The sequence below is a fragment of the Daldinia caldariorum genome (genome assembly GCF_022478825.1).
Source record: "Daldinia caldariorum strain CBS 122874 unplaced genomic scaffold F4812scaffold_4, whole genome shotgun sequence".
In the NCBI taxonomy this organism is placed as follows: Eukaryota; Fungi; Ascomycota; class Sordariomycetes; order Xylariales; family Hypoxylaceae; genus Daldinia; species Daldinia caldariorum.
The window spans coordinates 68,790-81,667 of NW_025953040.1; the positions used below are offsets into that span (position 1 = coordinate 68,790).

The window sequence follows — 12,878 nt, forward strand, 5'->3', positions numbered from 1 at the left end:
GCTATTAATTGTAGCTCTGGCCTGGAGTCGCAGGTCCATCTAGGAACTTGAAGCTCTCCCTCGCAATTTGACAATTCAGCTTGGCCGAATTAAACCTCGCTTCTCCAGGAGGAAGAATAACCATGAGGTAGGTATTGGTGGTGAACTTGCAAGCGAACATGGAGAATCTAGATCCAGCTTTGTGTTCCTATAGTCATCTAGTTAGCCATCTCCTGGTAGTGTAAAGCCACTTGAATGATAGTCCAGCTAAATTAGGGTCCAGCTAAATTAGGTAGGTAGGAGGTAGGTACCTAGGTAGGCACCTAATACAATTACTTACCATTAGAGTAAATTGCTCTGCATTGCGGGGAGTACCGGTAAACCGACTGATGCTCTGCTTGAAGTGTTTGAGGATATTTGAGATGCGCTCCTGTCGATCGCCTGTCGGGTTGTTCTGGCCCTCTTCTGATGTCCAGTTTGACACTACTAGGAAACTTGTCCTCTCGAACAAAAGTAGCTCCTCTGCTTCGATCAACACGCCGAGAGATCCTAGCTGGGACTCGATCACGGACAGATTCGGTACGAGGTCGTGTATGATGCTTGCCCAAGCCTTGTATAGCGACTGGTCCCATATAGAGGTTGCAAAGGGGATAAGATCCAGCTCGCCCGCGTAGCCTGCTCCTTGGATGAACTCGGCAGTCTTCTGTCTGACTAGCCGGACACGATCAACGAAGACAGCCTCTCGAGCGTGCGGAGTGATTAGATCCATCTTGTGAATTAGTACATAGACCTTAGCGGTAGGTGAATACTGCATTAGAGCGGAGATGATCGATACATAGGTGGCCATGTCTCGATCTACGTCTCGAGATTCTATATCAAAGACGTATATAAGGACGCCCACATTGGAAAATACGTGTACACGCTGTTGCGATAGGTAATTTTCCATAAAGGCCTCTTGACCACCGCAATCCCAGAGATTTAAGGTTAGATTCCCCAAGAATTTGACGTGGGAGAGGTCGACATCGATTGTCGCACCGCTAATATGATACGTTGGTCAATATCTGTAGGTAGGGTTCAATTATGAGAAATTCGGAGTTGTTACTTACAGACGTCGAGTATCCCTAGCGATATAGTTGCTAAATATAATGCTCCTCATACTCGACTTGCCAGAACCACTCTTTCCCATAAGGAGCACCTTTTTCTTCTTGGGCTTCTTGAGTTCGCTCCGGACGTCGGTAGACATCCCCAAGCTGGGTACGGATGCCTCGAGGTCCGTCATGTTGTGCTAACGAAAGAGTAAGCGCGTGCGCTCTGATCCCGTGATATTAAGCAATGTATCGCCAAAAGCCGCAATGGTCTCGACGCGACGTTGAAGATGAGATCAAGTCGGGTTGCGCATCTCTAGATGCTTTCAAAAATCGGGAAAAAAATTAGAACTGTGGAAAATAGGATGGGTAAATTCCTTGATTCATATCCCTCTGATGCAGCTCATCTAAACACAAACGTATAGCTCTCGTGACGTTCAACTTTGATGGATGTCAACGGTGGGGTTTTCGTTTAAGGGTGGAAGCTTTAGGTAGGGATTCCTTCTAGCGGGATAACTGCATAAGAAATCGAGATTTAAATTTCCTTACGTCATGTGCATTAATGGTTGTACATTAGCGTTGGATATGCAACTAGAAGAAATATGTTCCAAGAGAGTAAAACCACAGATAATTGTACATTGAAATGCGTCGCTATAAACATTCCCAACCTTGAAATATCGCAAACATCGCGCTGCGAATGGATACGAATGGAAATTAATTGATATGAGGGTATCCTACCATTCAAACTTGAATTCGATTATAATATCTCATTTCTCACCTCTCACTTCTCATCTTACTTCTCACCTCTCTTCGCCATGGAAGACGCCGGTCTGGTTTAAATCACGAACCAGCCGTCTTCTAGCATAATCCAGACGTGTCGCAAAGGGCAAATCAATACGTACAACAACTTCTAGTAGTTTTGATTGCTTCTCCTACAACTCTGTCCTAGTTACAGTCAACCACTCATTAAATTCTACGGCATAGTCTTGTACCGTATTCGATCACCTCCCAGTCCTCAGTTCCCGGCGTTGCGACCGCATAAAAGACCCCCTGCGGATCCCATTTCTTGCGTATTTCCAGCAGCTTCGGATATTCAGTACCCCAGAACCGATCTTGCCAATCAGGTTGATACGGGTCTCCCTATGGACGTTGTCAGTATCACCCGGGCTTACTAGTTCACGTTCATCGGTGTCACACGTACCTCATTCACGTAGGCACATCCGTTTGGACCAGCTTTCCTCATAGCAGCATCTTGGATGTTGGTGAGCACGTTCTGGAGATCCTCTTTCTGATCCCAAGTTGCCCCGTATGGGACCGGTAATGCGACGATAGCAAAATTCGTAGACTGTCTAAACCGCGGGTTTGTCGCGCTATTCGACACCGGCATGTTCAGACCAGCATCCCAGAGATGACCGATAATAAATCCCTGACCCTTCAAGTCATCGCGCGGTGACGCGACTGTCTTGAACGCCTCTATGATCTCGTCATTATTTTCTTCGACATCTTGGTGAGTAAACATCCATCCACCCGTAAGAGCTGAAGTACCGGAAGTCTCGTCTTCGAACATGTCGATGTACAGGTCGAATAGTGTATCAAAATCCTTGCTACCTGTATCATAAGGTATTCCTTTAGCCTTGAACTCGTCAAATACAGGTTGGAGGATAGCTTCCACTTCCGCCGCGGTCTTCCCGACTCCGACGATAGGTTGTACGTGCAGACGTAATGTCATGAGTTCGAAGTAGGCATATAACCCGGCTGCTACGATATTATTCGCGTACTTATGGAATGACCTAACGCCCTCCCAGAATAGATCCGTGTCGCTGGTAAGTGTTGAGTTGATATTGAGGAAGACGCCCGCTGTCTTCTGTTCCGGGAACGTTTTGAGGGTTACCGCGAGCACAACAGCAAACGCAGACGGTCCACCTCCTTTCAAAGCCCAGAATAGGTCTGATTTCTCTTCCGAATTCGCGGTCAAATATTCACCATCCGCCGTCACTACATCAAAAGACAGCGCGGTGTCTGCGACTAATCCATGTAGCGGCGTAAGCGGGCCATGACCACCACCTTGGACAAGTCCGCCGGCCACTCCGACAGTCTATAAACTCATTAGCCTCTGTTTCTTGTCGTATACATCATCTACTCACTGGACATTCTCCCGTTAAAACCGTTACTGGCGGGTTCTGAGCATGGGCTTGCGTGAGTAGAGCTCGGCCTTGAACTCCTGCCCCTATCGTTACAGCACCTCCCTTGTAATCACCAGGACCATCGTACTCGGTTGTGAATTCGACATCTTGGAAGCTATGCGTATTAATTACCAAGGCTCCCCAGCCAGTACTACGTCCGATGAAGTCGTGGCCGGTGTTTCGAATAATCAGTCGCAGGTTATTTTCTCTAGCGAAATCCACACCCGCCTTTATATGGTCTTTAGACTGAGCTCGTATCACATACACTCCATAGTATCCGAGTGTGCAAGGGGCAGCTGGATCAGCAGTGGGGCGACAGGTATCATTTGTAAAGTATGTCCATAATCCTGCTGCGGGTTTCTCGACACTATGCTCTCCCATATCAGTATCTCGTATCCAGCATGAAAGGGAAAACTCACGTCCATGATTCGTTAAACCACTTATATGTCGCCTCCGCACAAGTGGCAGCGTCGTAGGTTGAGACTGTACCAAGAGGACCTTCAAATGTCTAGGACGATCTAAATCAATATGCTTCCTCTTATTGACAAGGAAAATCAGCTTGGAGCTTACATCTCCATCTACTTACATTGTGACAGGATGCACCGGGTGGGATATGAACCAAAAGGTTTCCATTGACAGTTGAATTCAGTTCGTCCCAAGAACTATCGCTCGGCCAGCATTCGTCGCCAAAGTAGCACTTGCAACCATACTTGGTACCCTTCCATATTCTCTCAACAAGTGGTGACGGTGTTGAGATAACACCGCTGATAAGTATCGAGAAGTTTAATCCTAGGAAGAGTAAAGACCATGCCATCATTATTATCATATAGCGATCATGAAGTTTGAAAGGTAAGAATGCCCCTTCAGCGGTTTATCTGCGATCCAATACCCATTTAAATGTACACCCCTCCTAAGAGGTACCGATTATGACTACTCTATTATACCCCAGATTTGGGGTATTATCAGTATCACCCGAAGAAGAATCTGCAAGATCCGGTTGCATTTCCCCAGTTCGTCGTGTTCGTCGTTACCCCGTCTAAGTCGTGATGCATATGAGGGGCATCTCCCAATCAGAGGCATCGTATTTATTTACCCCCTACAACAACGCCGGTATGTCACTCCGGACATGTCTAGGTAAAGATGCACTATATTATGGCATATATACCCCGGCATTTGGGCAGGTCTGGGCAGGTCCGCTAGCCCGCTGGCCGGATATTCTCACCTTGGCGAAGATCTGGGGAAGTTTGGGAAGTTTTTAGACTACTACTAGGTTAAAGTGCAACCGAGAACCCCTCACGAAACTTGTAGATCGTCGGTCTACTTGCTACCTTGAACAATATCATAGAGTAGACTCTAGACTCTAGCCTACCCGGATAGATTTCGGGGACAAGACATAACCTTTGTCTTTTAAGACTCCGTCTCCTGGGTTTATCATGCTGGCTATGATGATCCTGTATATCGAAGCGCCGTAGATTAAGCCTAGAAGCTATGTAATCTAAAGGATGTAATTCTCAGATAAGCTTTATTCATATGACACACGATACTTCACATGTGAAATATTCGTATAGCGTTGAAAGGAACTACTTAGTGTTGTTGTGGGTCCGCTCTCTGCATTCACGGGAAGATCGCCAAGATCGAATCCACCATAATAGGATAGGGACGAGAGGTATTTTTAGAGTCAAAAGAATAAGATAGACATGAATTAGGGCTTGGGAAACTTTGTCTCAACTTTCCGTGGCTTCGCTATTCTAGATATCCAGTTGATCGGCTTCACATCGTACGAGTCGGGTCCAGTTACGTCTTGAGTACAATACCGAATACGGAAAGTCGCAGTGCTTTTAAACAGCGCATAGGCTTTTGAAACATTTTGTTATGTTAGACTTGGTTCAAACACATAATATCCCATGTCATACATATAAGAGCAACTCGGCGGTGAGTCAGTCATATTAAAGACTTACTGTATCGGCTTCGATACTGATAAATGTATAGGCTATCTTAACCAATAGCTTTTCAAAGTAGATTGAATGAGATATCTCCAAGCTATAGCCTATCAAACCCCTCGGCGATTGAAGGATCTAGTAATGCTAAGTCAAGCCTGCCCAAGCGAGCATTGATAACTATCGCGGTCATACTCACCAAGCGGGTTCTCTTCTTGACCCCTTTACCATCGCGGTAACGCAGTGTTAACGTTGGAGTAAAATACCTCATTTCTCAAACAGAGATGCCGTTCAAAGTTCGAAAAGCAAACCAGTCGGACATCCCATCCCTTATAGACGTCTATTTCGACGCATTCGGTGACCACCCGGTTACTCGACGTGTATTCAACTCGAATCCGGAGCATGTGCGAAAGTTTTGGTTAGACGCTTTGGCTTCGGGCCAACAAAAGCCAGGCGAGCATTTCATGGTCTTAACTGACCCGGATTCCGCTACTCCGGAAAGGATCATCGCATTTTGTATATGGCGGGAGGTCTTTACTACGACATCCCCTCTTCCGTCGCCGTCGCCACTACCACCTGTCAGCTGGCCGGAAGATGCTGACCTAGGCTGCGTTGAGAATTTCTTTGGGACCGTGGAGAGAATGCACAAAAATATTATGGGAGATCGCCCACATTGGTATCTAGATATTCTAGGTGTACGAGAGGAGTGTCGAGGGAAAGGTGCCGGTACGCAGCTACTACGATGGGGTTTGGTTAAAGCCGATGATGCAAAACTCGAAGCTTTTCTTGCTGCGAGCCCAGCTGGAGCTCCTCTTTGGTACGTATGAAAACGTCTCCTGTTGCTATTTTGAGATATGATTTCTAGCATCGTACCAAAATAGACTTGACTTATTACAAAGCATTCAATAGCTAACGTCTAGTAGTAAGTGTTACAGCCCTTTGTTTGTTGACTCGATCAACAAAGGACGGTAAATACTCTAAGATCGTAGTGAAAAGCTAACACAATATGACCTCATACACTAGACGCGAAGCATGGGTTTAACTTGATAGAGACGATCCTTCTCGACGATGGAAAGCGACCTGAGAGTTTCATGATGAGACCAGCAAAGAAGACGTAGCTCAAGCAGCAACTAGGTACCGACGTGAGATTAGACAAACAGAGATACATGTGATGTTGGAACTTTCTCCCATAGTACACCAATTTGCATTCACAGCCTGCTCCAGTCCGATTTATTCCAGGGTCATTAATCATTATATTACTATTAAGAAATCCAATAGGTTGCATGCAGTAATAGCATGCTAAAAGTACTAAGGATGAAAGTAGTACTTGCCAGAAGCCTACATCATGGCCTTTTTAATCAGGCGAGAATCGAAATCCTCCTAGGATAACCTGAGTTACCATCTCCATGGTTTTAACCTCCCACCTGGTTCCTCACAACCCCGTAGAAATGCTGGAACACCATATCCGGGAGTTGACAGATCTTATCCTCCCATCTCGGATCGACTAATGGGCTCCCCTCCATCTTCAGCTGGGTATAGACCCTTTCGGCCAGACCGACCTCTTCCTCGTATTCCAACCCGTCCGTGTACTTGACGATCACCGGTAGAATCGAGAGACGGCATACCAAGTTTTCGTCATCGTATCCTCTCATGTTTCCCTCGGGGTTGTCCTTGCTCACGAGCTGTTTGACGTCTTCCGGGAGCTGAAGTAGTACTTGACCTTCTCGATGTGGTGCTGTACCGCAATCAACACATCTACCGGATCGAGTTAATCTTCTGGTTGGTTTCCCCAAGCCCAGAAGCTTCCGTAACACGCTCTTATATTTCGTCCAGTTGGCCCTGCAGGGACACGTGTGCTCCTTGAAGATATGCATTGATTAAACATGCTTAGTCAAGAAGTAACTTCGAGGAGAATAATGCTTCAAAGAGCGTGGTGTTAATACAAGAGACGAAGCTAACCGGAATAGTATGAAGAATGAAAGAGAGTAAGGTCAAGCGACTGCTCGATGAAGAAAGACAGACAACAAAAACCGGGGGCGTTCTTGCGATGATTAAGTACTCACCAGGAACAGTAGGGTGTGAGTGAATCATATCTTGTGTGGTCCTCACTCTGCCGTTTGAGTAAAATGCCATTGTCAGGGGTCGATCTTTTCACGTACGATAAAGACGACGTCGTTAAACTCTCTGCTTGTTTTCGCATCAACCGTCTTTGACAGCTTGTCGAGTTAAGGATCTGAATTGCATTATTGAATTCTGTATGGAACTGATATAGAACTATCCCATATGTTGGGGGTTGCCAATGAGAATATGTGCGTATCTCTGGTTTCATTGTCCTCATCGTCGCCATGCGGGATCGAGACGGATTCCTAGGCCGCCAAAAAAAACCAAAACTCCCAGGCAACAAGATAGATACAACTGCCAAAGTACCTATTGTACCGAAGTAAAACTTATATATCCTAATAAACTGCAAACCTACCAGCCGACCCCGCAAAAAGGAAGTATCCCTGGGTGACTGGAGGCAAGAGAAAACTGCACCGTGGTGTCATATGCTGGACCGGTATGCCCGTGACGTAGACAGTACGACATTTACAAAGCAGTTTTTCGTAGGTCCTGGATTTAACCTCCGGACTGAGCTTTTTTGCAATTCCTTTTTGCTTCTTAAATACATGTAACATGCCCACTGCACTTAATGCGCCCTGGAGAATGCAGAGGCCTACATTTAGAACTCGTATGACTTTAATCAAATACCCTAAGCGTACATTGACAGACTTCGGCTTTAAAGCTTGTTTTGCTCATCCTGTATGTTTTTTTTTTTCATAGTACACGATGGTTCCTCGACGGAATGAGTTGCAGCCACCCCTACATTGCAGTCACTCCCTCGGTTATTCAACGCCGAATGACCCATATCGATCACGGAAGAGCCTCAAGTCTAGTACACAAAGCTGATAGGGGGATTAGCAGTTCATAAAAATAGTATTGAAATATAGAGGCACGCTGTAGATATTCTGGATAACACGAGCAATTGTGCCAGGTAGGTTGGCCAAGTCCGGTGCCCAGGCTACTTGCTACAACGGACGTTGAAGTTATGGCTGAGCAGCCGATCAACCCTAGGAACCGCCTACACCATCGTAGAGACATGATTACTCGTGTTAAAGCACCAACAACTAAAAACAGAATTAACAACATCAGATATGCTAGCTGCCAACGTGAACTGGGATCTATTCAGTCTATGGCAACGCAATGTCGCTATGTATGTGCGGGTACTATTTGGACACATAATCCCCCAACCATTTGTCCTACAGGGAAGATAGTACAGGCAGAGATTAGAAACTCTGAAGATAAAAATGCCGTTAATCCGTGTTAGGAAATATCGTATAAGTCACCAAAGTCAGAATCGTCCCAATAGTATGTATAACAGGTTAAATAGAAACAAAATCCCGCAGGAGAGACAGCAAAAGCAGGACAGCGACGCTTGACGAAGAAGCAAGCGTCTTAGATCATCTGCTACGTGGGTATAAGCTGTATCTCTAGCAATATCCCTAACAGCAAGAAAAGTGTTGTAGGTCAGGTTAGACAAGTTCTTTAAACTCCGAAACGACAGTGGTGAGTCGTCCCCCGTCCCGTGCAGCTTAGATCCGAGTCCTATGCTAGGTAAGTTACCTTAGGAGGTAGGTAGTTAGCCGAATTCAGGATCTTGGCTCTTCATCTCGTCCCCCGATGTATGTTTTCTCGTCGCCTATTTTTAATTCCACCTTTTTTTAATGTGCATCATATTTTTTTTGTCTTCCCTGTAGAACGCCGTGTACTGTTCATAGTATTATTTTTTTCTCTTTTTTTCATATCATTCACCCGATCTTGACCTCATCCAAAGGCGCCTGCGGTACTTGAGGCGCTCCAAACAGACTTTCTCGCTGCTCTCGCTTCCTCCTGCCTAACCTCTCACACCATTCTTCAGCACTGGTGATAGTGCCGTCGAGAACCCCTGATACTTGGTACATCATATCAAGTCCCTCCTTGGCGAGGACCAACACCCGTTGAGCACTCTCTCGCGTCTCCTTCTCTTGTGCTTCTCGACCTGCCTCTCCATCAACCTCGGGGCGGCGGCCGTCTTGTTGACCATCGCCGGCCATGCTTGCAGCTCGGAATCTTTGGGGCAGGCTCGTTAAGTGACGTCGAACAAGCTCTCGCGCATTCTCTGGTAGAGCACCGCCGGCATACCTGCTGACTGTGTTGATAGCATCCTGAAGAGTCCTGAGCACGTCCATCCTGAGGTCTGCAATCTTCGCTGCGAGCTGGTTTCTGTCGACGAAATCCTCAGTTGATGTACCGCCCATGGAATGATCGCCGTCTGATTGTCTAGATTCGGCCTTTTCGTACTTCTCCATGGTGGATTTCAGAGAGTTGATGACGTTACCAATGCGTGCGTTGGCCCAGCGTAGCCAGCTCAGACAATACTTAAGGCTGCGCAAGCTCTCTTCGCTCATAGCGATACTTAATCCTGACGTAGACATGATAAGACGGGATTGCCATGCCGCGCTATTTGGGCGTGACTCGGATGGCGTAAAATGTTCGGCATAAGGTGGAGATCGAAGATCGTCATATGCTGGTAAGGTGTCCACGGTGCTTGCGACCGAAAGTCGACGATCGCGCGAATGGTCTAATGACGCCCTCGGTGTTTGTACGCCGGACGCGAGCTCTGGGGTGGGTTCTTTGAATGTACCGGTCCCGTCAACTCTTCGGCGTTTGTTAGAACCCGAATCCGTGGCTTCGAGGTCAGAGCTCTGAGACTTGTGCCTCCTTCCACCACTCAGGAACCATCGAACGCTGCCCTCCACACCGGTTACACGACCGACAGACCCTACAGTGTTAGCGATAGGGATCACGTAACCCTCGACATACTCGGCGCTCGACTTGAATCTTGGCGAGTAGTTCTTTGAATTAACATAGGCGGAAGTGGCTCCTTCGATAGTCGTAGCTAGGAGAGGGTGCGAAGTAGTTAATAACGAGATGAGGGGTTCCGGACGAGTACGGTTCGTTTGCGAGCGTGGAGATCCGGGAATAGGAACATGATTATTCGGGGGAGAGGATACGAAATCTACGGATATTGTCTAGTGGTTAGTGCTGTACTCCGAAATACGTAGGCGGCATATGTGATGGGAAATAAAACTGAGAAAACTATCACATATGAGAAGTGATGGCTAATCGCGTACCCGCTCTCAAGTCACCTAAAGCTTCAGCCGCCATGCGTACATCCGGATCGTCCAGACTGACACTACTGGCTCTCCCATCCGGAAAGCGATCCGGCGATGGGGCGCTTACGCCACTGCTGCTGCTTGCGTCTATATCCATTCGCATAGGCGAGTCTGCATTCTGTACGTGGCTTGGCGTATAATAGGCTGTGAGGGGATTTAGGCTCGGCCAATGGGTGAGGGGTGGCGGCGCCGGAGAGTATGCGGGCTCTGAAGGTTGGGGCGGAGTATATAAAGGAGCAGAGGAAGCTGTTAAGGATGATAGAGATGGTAGATGGTTATTTTCAGAATTCTTCTCGTCGCTGTTCGGAAGATTTATCGACTTAATGGGAGCGAGTTCGGTTTTTGGGGGGTTGTCAAACCTTAAGCCGGCAGGGTCGTGGGATTGCGCGTATGACGGTGGAGGATATAACGGAAGTTTAAAGGTCCGATCAAACTGATTGAACGTTCCAACTATCGGATCTAACGCCGGCGCTCCGTGTTGAGGTACGGAATGTTGAAGGATATACTTTTGATCGTGAGTCGGCAGAGGAGGAAGAGACATGTGATTCTGCTGTTCCATCGTTTCTTTCTGTGGGAACACGGCCAAAAGCGCTTCTATCGAAGACACTCTAGCTTAGCGATAGGTCGCGGGGGAAAAGGAAATATTTGGCGATCATTTGCGTAGCGGCCAAAGGAATTTAATTTTTTGATTCGGATATGTCTGGTATCACGTATATTGAATGCGCATGGGTATTCCGAAAGGTGATATAGTACTATACAGACAAGGAGATCGACTTCGTTAAGGGCGCTGGGTGTAAGCCGGAGATGTCGGGAGCTAGATTGACTTGTCGAATCAAATTATTTGATTATTCATACGAAGAAGATAGAAATAAAAAAAATATAAAAAACCACAAATACACTACTACCGAAGGAAAAGAAAAAAGCTGTAATTCGTAGGTATAATAGATAGGTTAATAGTGATAAGTGAGAGTGAGAGTGAGAGTGAAAATGACAATGGCGGTGACAGTGAGAGGAGGTTATGAATGTCTCGGGTAGGTAATAGTAGTTACAATGAATAGGTCAAGTAAAAAAAGACCTCATCAGATCAGATTTCGGTGAGAGAGGTAATAGTAAGAAGTCTAGAGTTTGTAAGTAGCGATGTCAGAGACGGGGGCCTGTGCTAGAGAAGCATGTACGATATGAACTTCGTTATGGGGTCCCCGGGCTATCCAATATGCAGGTGTTCGTGGTGGACCGTAGTGGATTGTACCTAGTGGACCGTGGTGAACTTGGAATTACGAAAGGCAATAAGAAAAAAAAAAGGTGTAAATTGGTGGGAAAGGTTTGCGCATTGAGTAATTTAGTAACTTAAGAAGGACTTTTTGGGGTATGGTCACCGTATGCTACCGAAGTAATATGTTCAAGTAGCATGTAAGTACCTCTTCGATCGTTCTGTCAGGTCGTTACGAAAGCCTAGGCTCCTTGACTCCCTATACGAACTCCTGCAATTGCCCCCAAGCGAGGCCCCTTCTAGTGGTATTTTCAATTGATCAGGCGGCCATCTACCGCTACTACCACTGCTACCTCGTTCGGCAGGGGAAGAGGTAAAAGCACGCGGTAGCTAGCCTTGGTAGCAGGGGTCCTAGTGGAGTATCTATAGGGAGAAAGGGCTTCTGAATGGTTGATCTTGACTTGGTCTTAGCTATGATTGGCCTAATGGTGTAATAGTAGATTCACACCAAGCTTCCCCAAGGATAGCACGTATACTAGTTGTACAGTAAAGAAACACTGTATTAACCCGATCGGCTTGTGAAAGCTTCACCTACCTTACGATATACGTAGTACCACACGAGCGTGTTACCCAATTGAGATGGAAATCGTTCTGCCTTGTACAACTTTTACTACCTAAACTATCCTCTGCTCACGCCGGTCTCCCTTCTAGAACGGGTTGTCGGCGAAATACGAAAATCGAGAAGTGATTTTTATGTTTTATGTTTCATGCATTGTATCTAGTTTAAGTCCGTAGATAAATCCGGCTGACTGCCGACTTACTTAGGAGGTACCTACCTCCTACCACCTACCATGTCATGTCATGTTTGACTCGGCTGACATGTGCCGGGTACCCCATCCGTTGACTTTATTGATTCATGGCCGCCGTTACAACACAATAAATTGAAAAGCAATCATATGGATCATATGGTATTCGCTATCATAATGCAACTGAAAAAGCAAAAGGGTTATCGCGCTAAGTAGACGCTGACCGATGAGTGACCGATGAGAGAAGTTAGAATGGAACTGGATGAGACGATACAAGCACGTGTCAACCCGCCTAAGTTGTATGGTTTAATCCAAGTGATCACATGTAATTAATATCCTCTTTAGCCACTAGGAGTAGCAGTGTAGAGGCTGATCCTGTCGTTGTTGGCACTGTGAGAGGCAGAAACGAGAAACAAAAGCATATGA

General features: G+C 46.5%; 5 protein-coding genes across 5 annotated transcripts; 1 reads left to right on the forward strand and 4 right to left on the reverse strand.

The window, feature by feature from the left end:
• Positions 1-4: 4 nt before the first annotated feature.
• F4812DRAFT_450143 (Gtr1/RagA G protein conserved region-domain-containing protein) lies at positions 5-1,222 on the reverse strand (the record flags this gene model as incomplete). Its single annotated transcript, XM_047936057.1, has 3 exons — positions 5-187; positions 320-1,016; positions 1,086-1,222. The coding sequence occupies 3 exons, from the start codon at positions 1,220-1,222 to the stop codon at positions 5-7; spliced, it is 1,017 nt and encodes a 338-aa protein (XP_047791932.1).
• A 532-nt stretch (positions 1,223-1,754) lies between these two features.
• Positions 1,755-4,362, reverse strand: F4812DRAFT_419753 (FAD-binding domain-containing protein). The gene is made up of 5 exons (XM_047933376.1): positions 3,834-4,362; positions 3,667-3,755; positions 3,209-3,614; positions 2,266-3,159; positions 1,755-2,204 (listed from the first exon to the last, which is right to left on the reverse strand). The coding sequence occupies exons 1-5, from the start codon at positions 4,071-4,073 to the stop codon at positions 2,031-2,033; spliced, it is 1,803 nt and encodes a 600-aa protein (XP_047791933.1). The 5' UTR covers positions 4,074-4,362; the 3' UTR covers positions 1,755-2,030.
• Positions 4,363-4,766: 404 nt separating this feature from the next.
• On the forward strand, positions 4,767-6,991 carry F4812DRAFT_419756 (acyl-CoA N-acyltransferase). The gene is made up of 3 exons (XM_047933377.1): positions 4,767-5,179; positions 5,237-6,000; positions 6,208-6,991. The coding sequence occupies exons 2-3, from the start codon at positions 5,469-5,471 to the stop codon at positions 6,300-6,302; spliced, it is 627 nt and encodes a 208-aa protein (XP_047791934.1). The 5' UTR covers positions 4,767-5,179; positions 5,237-5,468; the 3' UTR covers positions 6,303-6,991.
• On the reverse strand, positions 6,597-7,058 carry F4812DRAFT_457020 (uncharacterized protein; the record flags this gene model as incomplete). The annotated part of the gene is made up of 1 exon (XM_047937095.1): positions 6,597-7,058. The coding sequence occupies one exon, from the start codon at positions 7,056-7,058 to the stop codon at positions 6,597-6,599; it is 462 nt and encodes a 153-aa protein (XP_047791935.1).
• A 1,971-nt stretch (positions 7,059-9,029) lies between these two features.
• F4812DRAFT_450145 (transcription factor Opi1) lies at positions 9,030-10,533 on the reverse strand (the record flags this gene model as incomplete). The annotated part of the gene is made up of 2 exons (XM_047936058.1): positions 9,030-10,279; positions 10,395-10,533. The coding sequence occupies 2 exons, from the start codon at positions 10,531-10,533 to the stop codon at positions 9,030-9,032; spliced, it is 1,389 nt and encodes a 462-aa protein (XP_047791936.1).
• Positions 10,534-12,878: the final 2,345 nt, after the last annotated feature.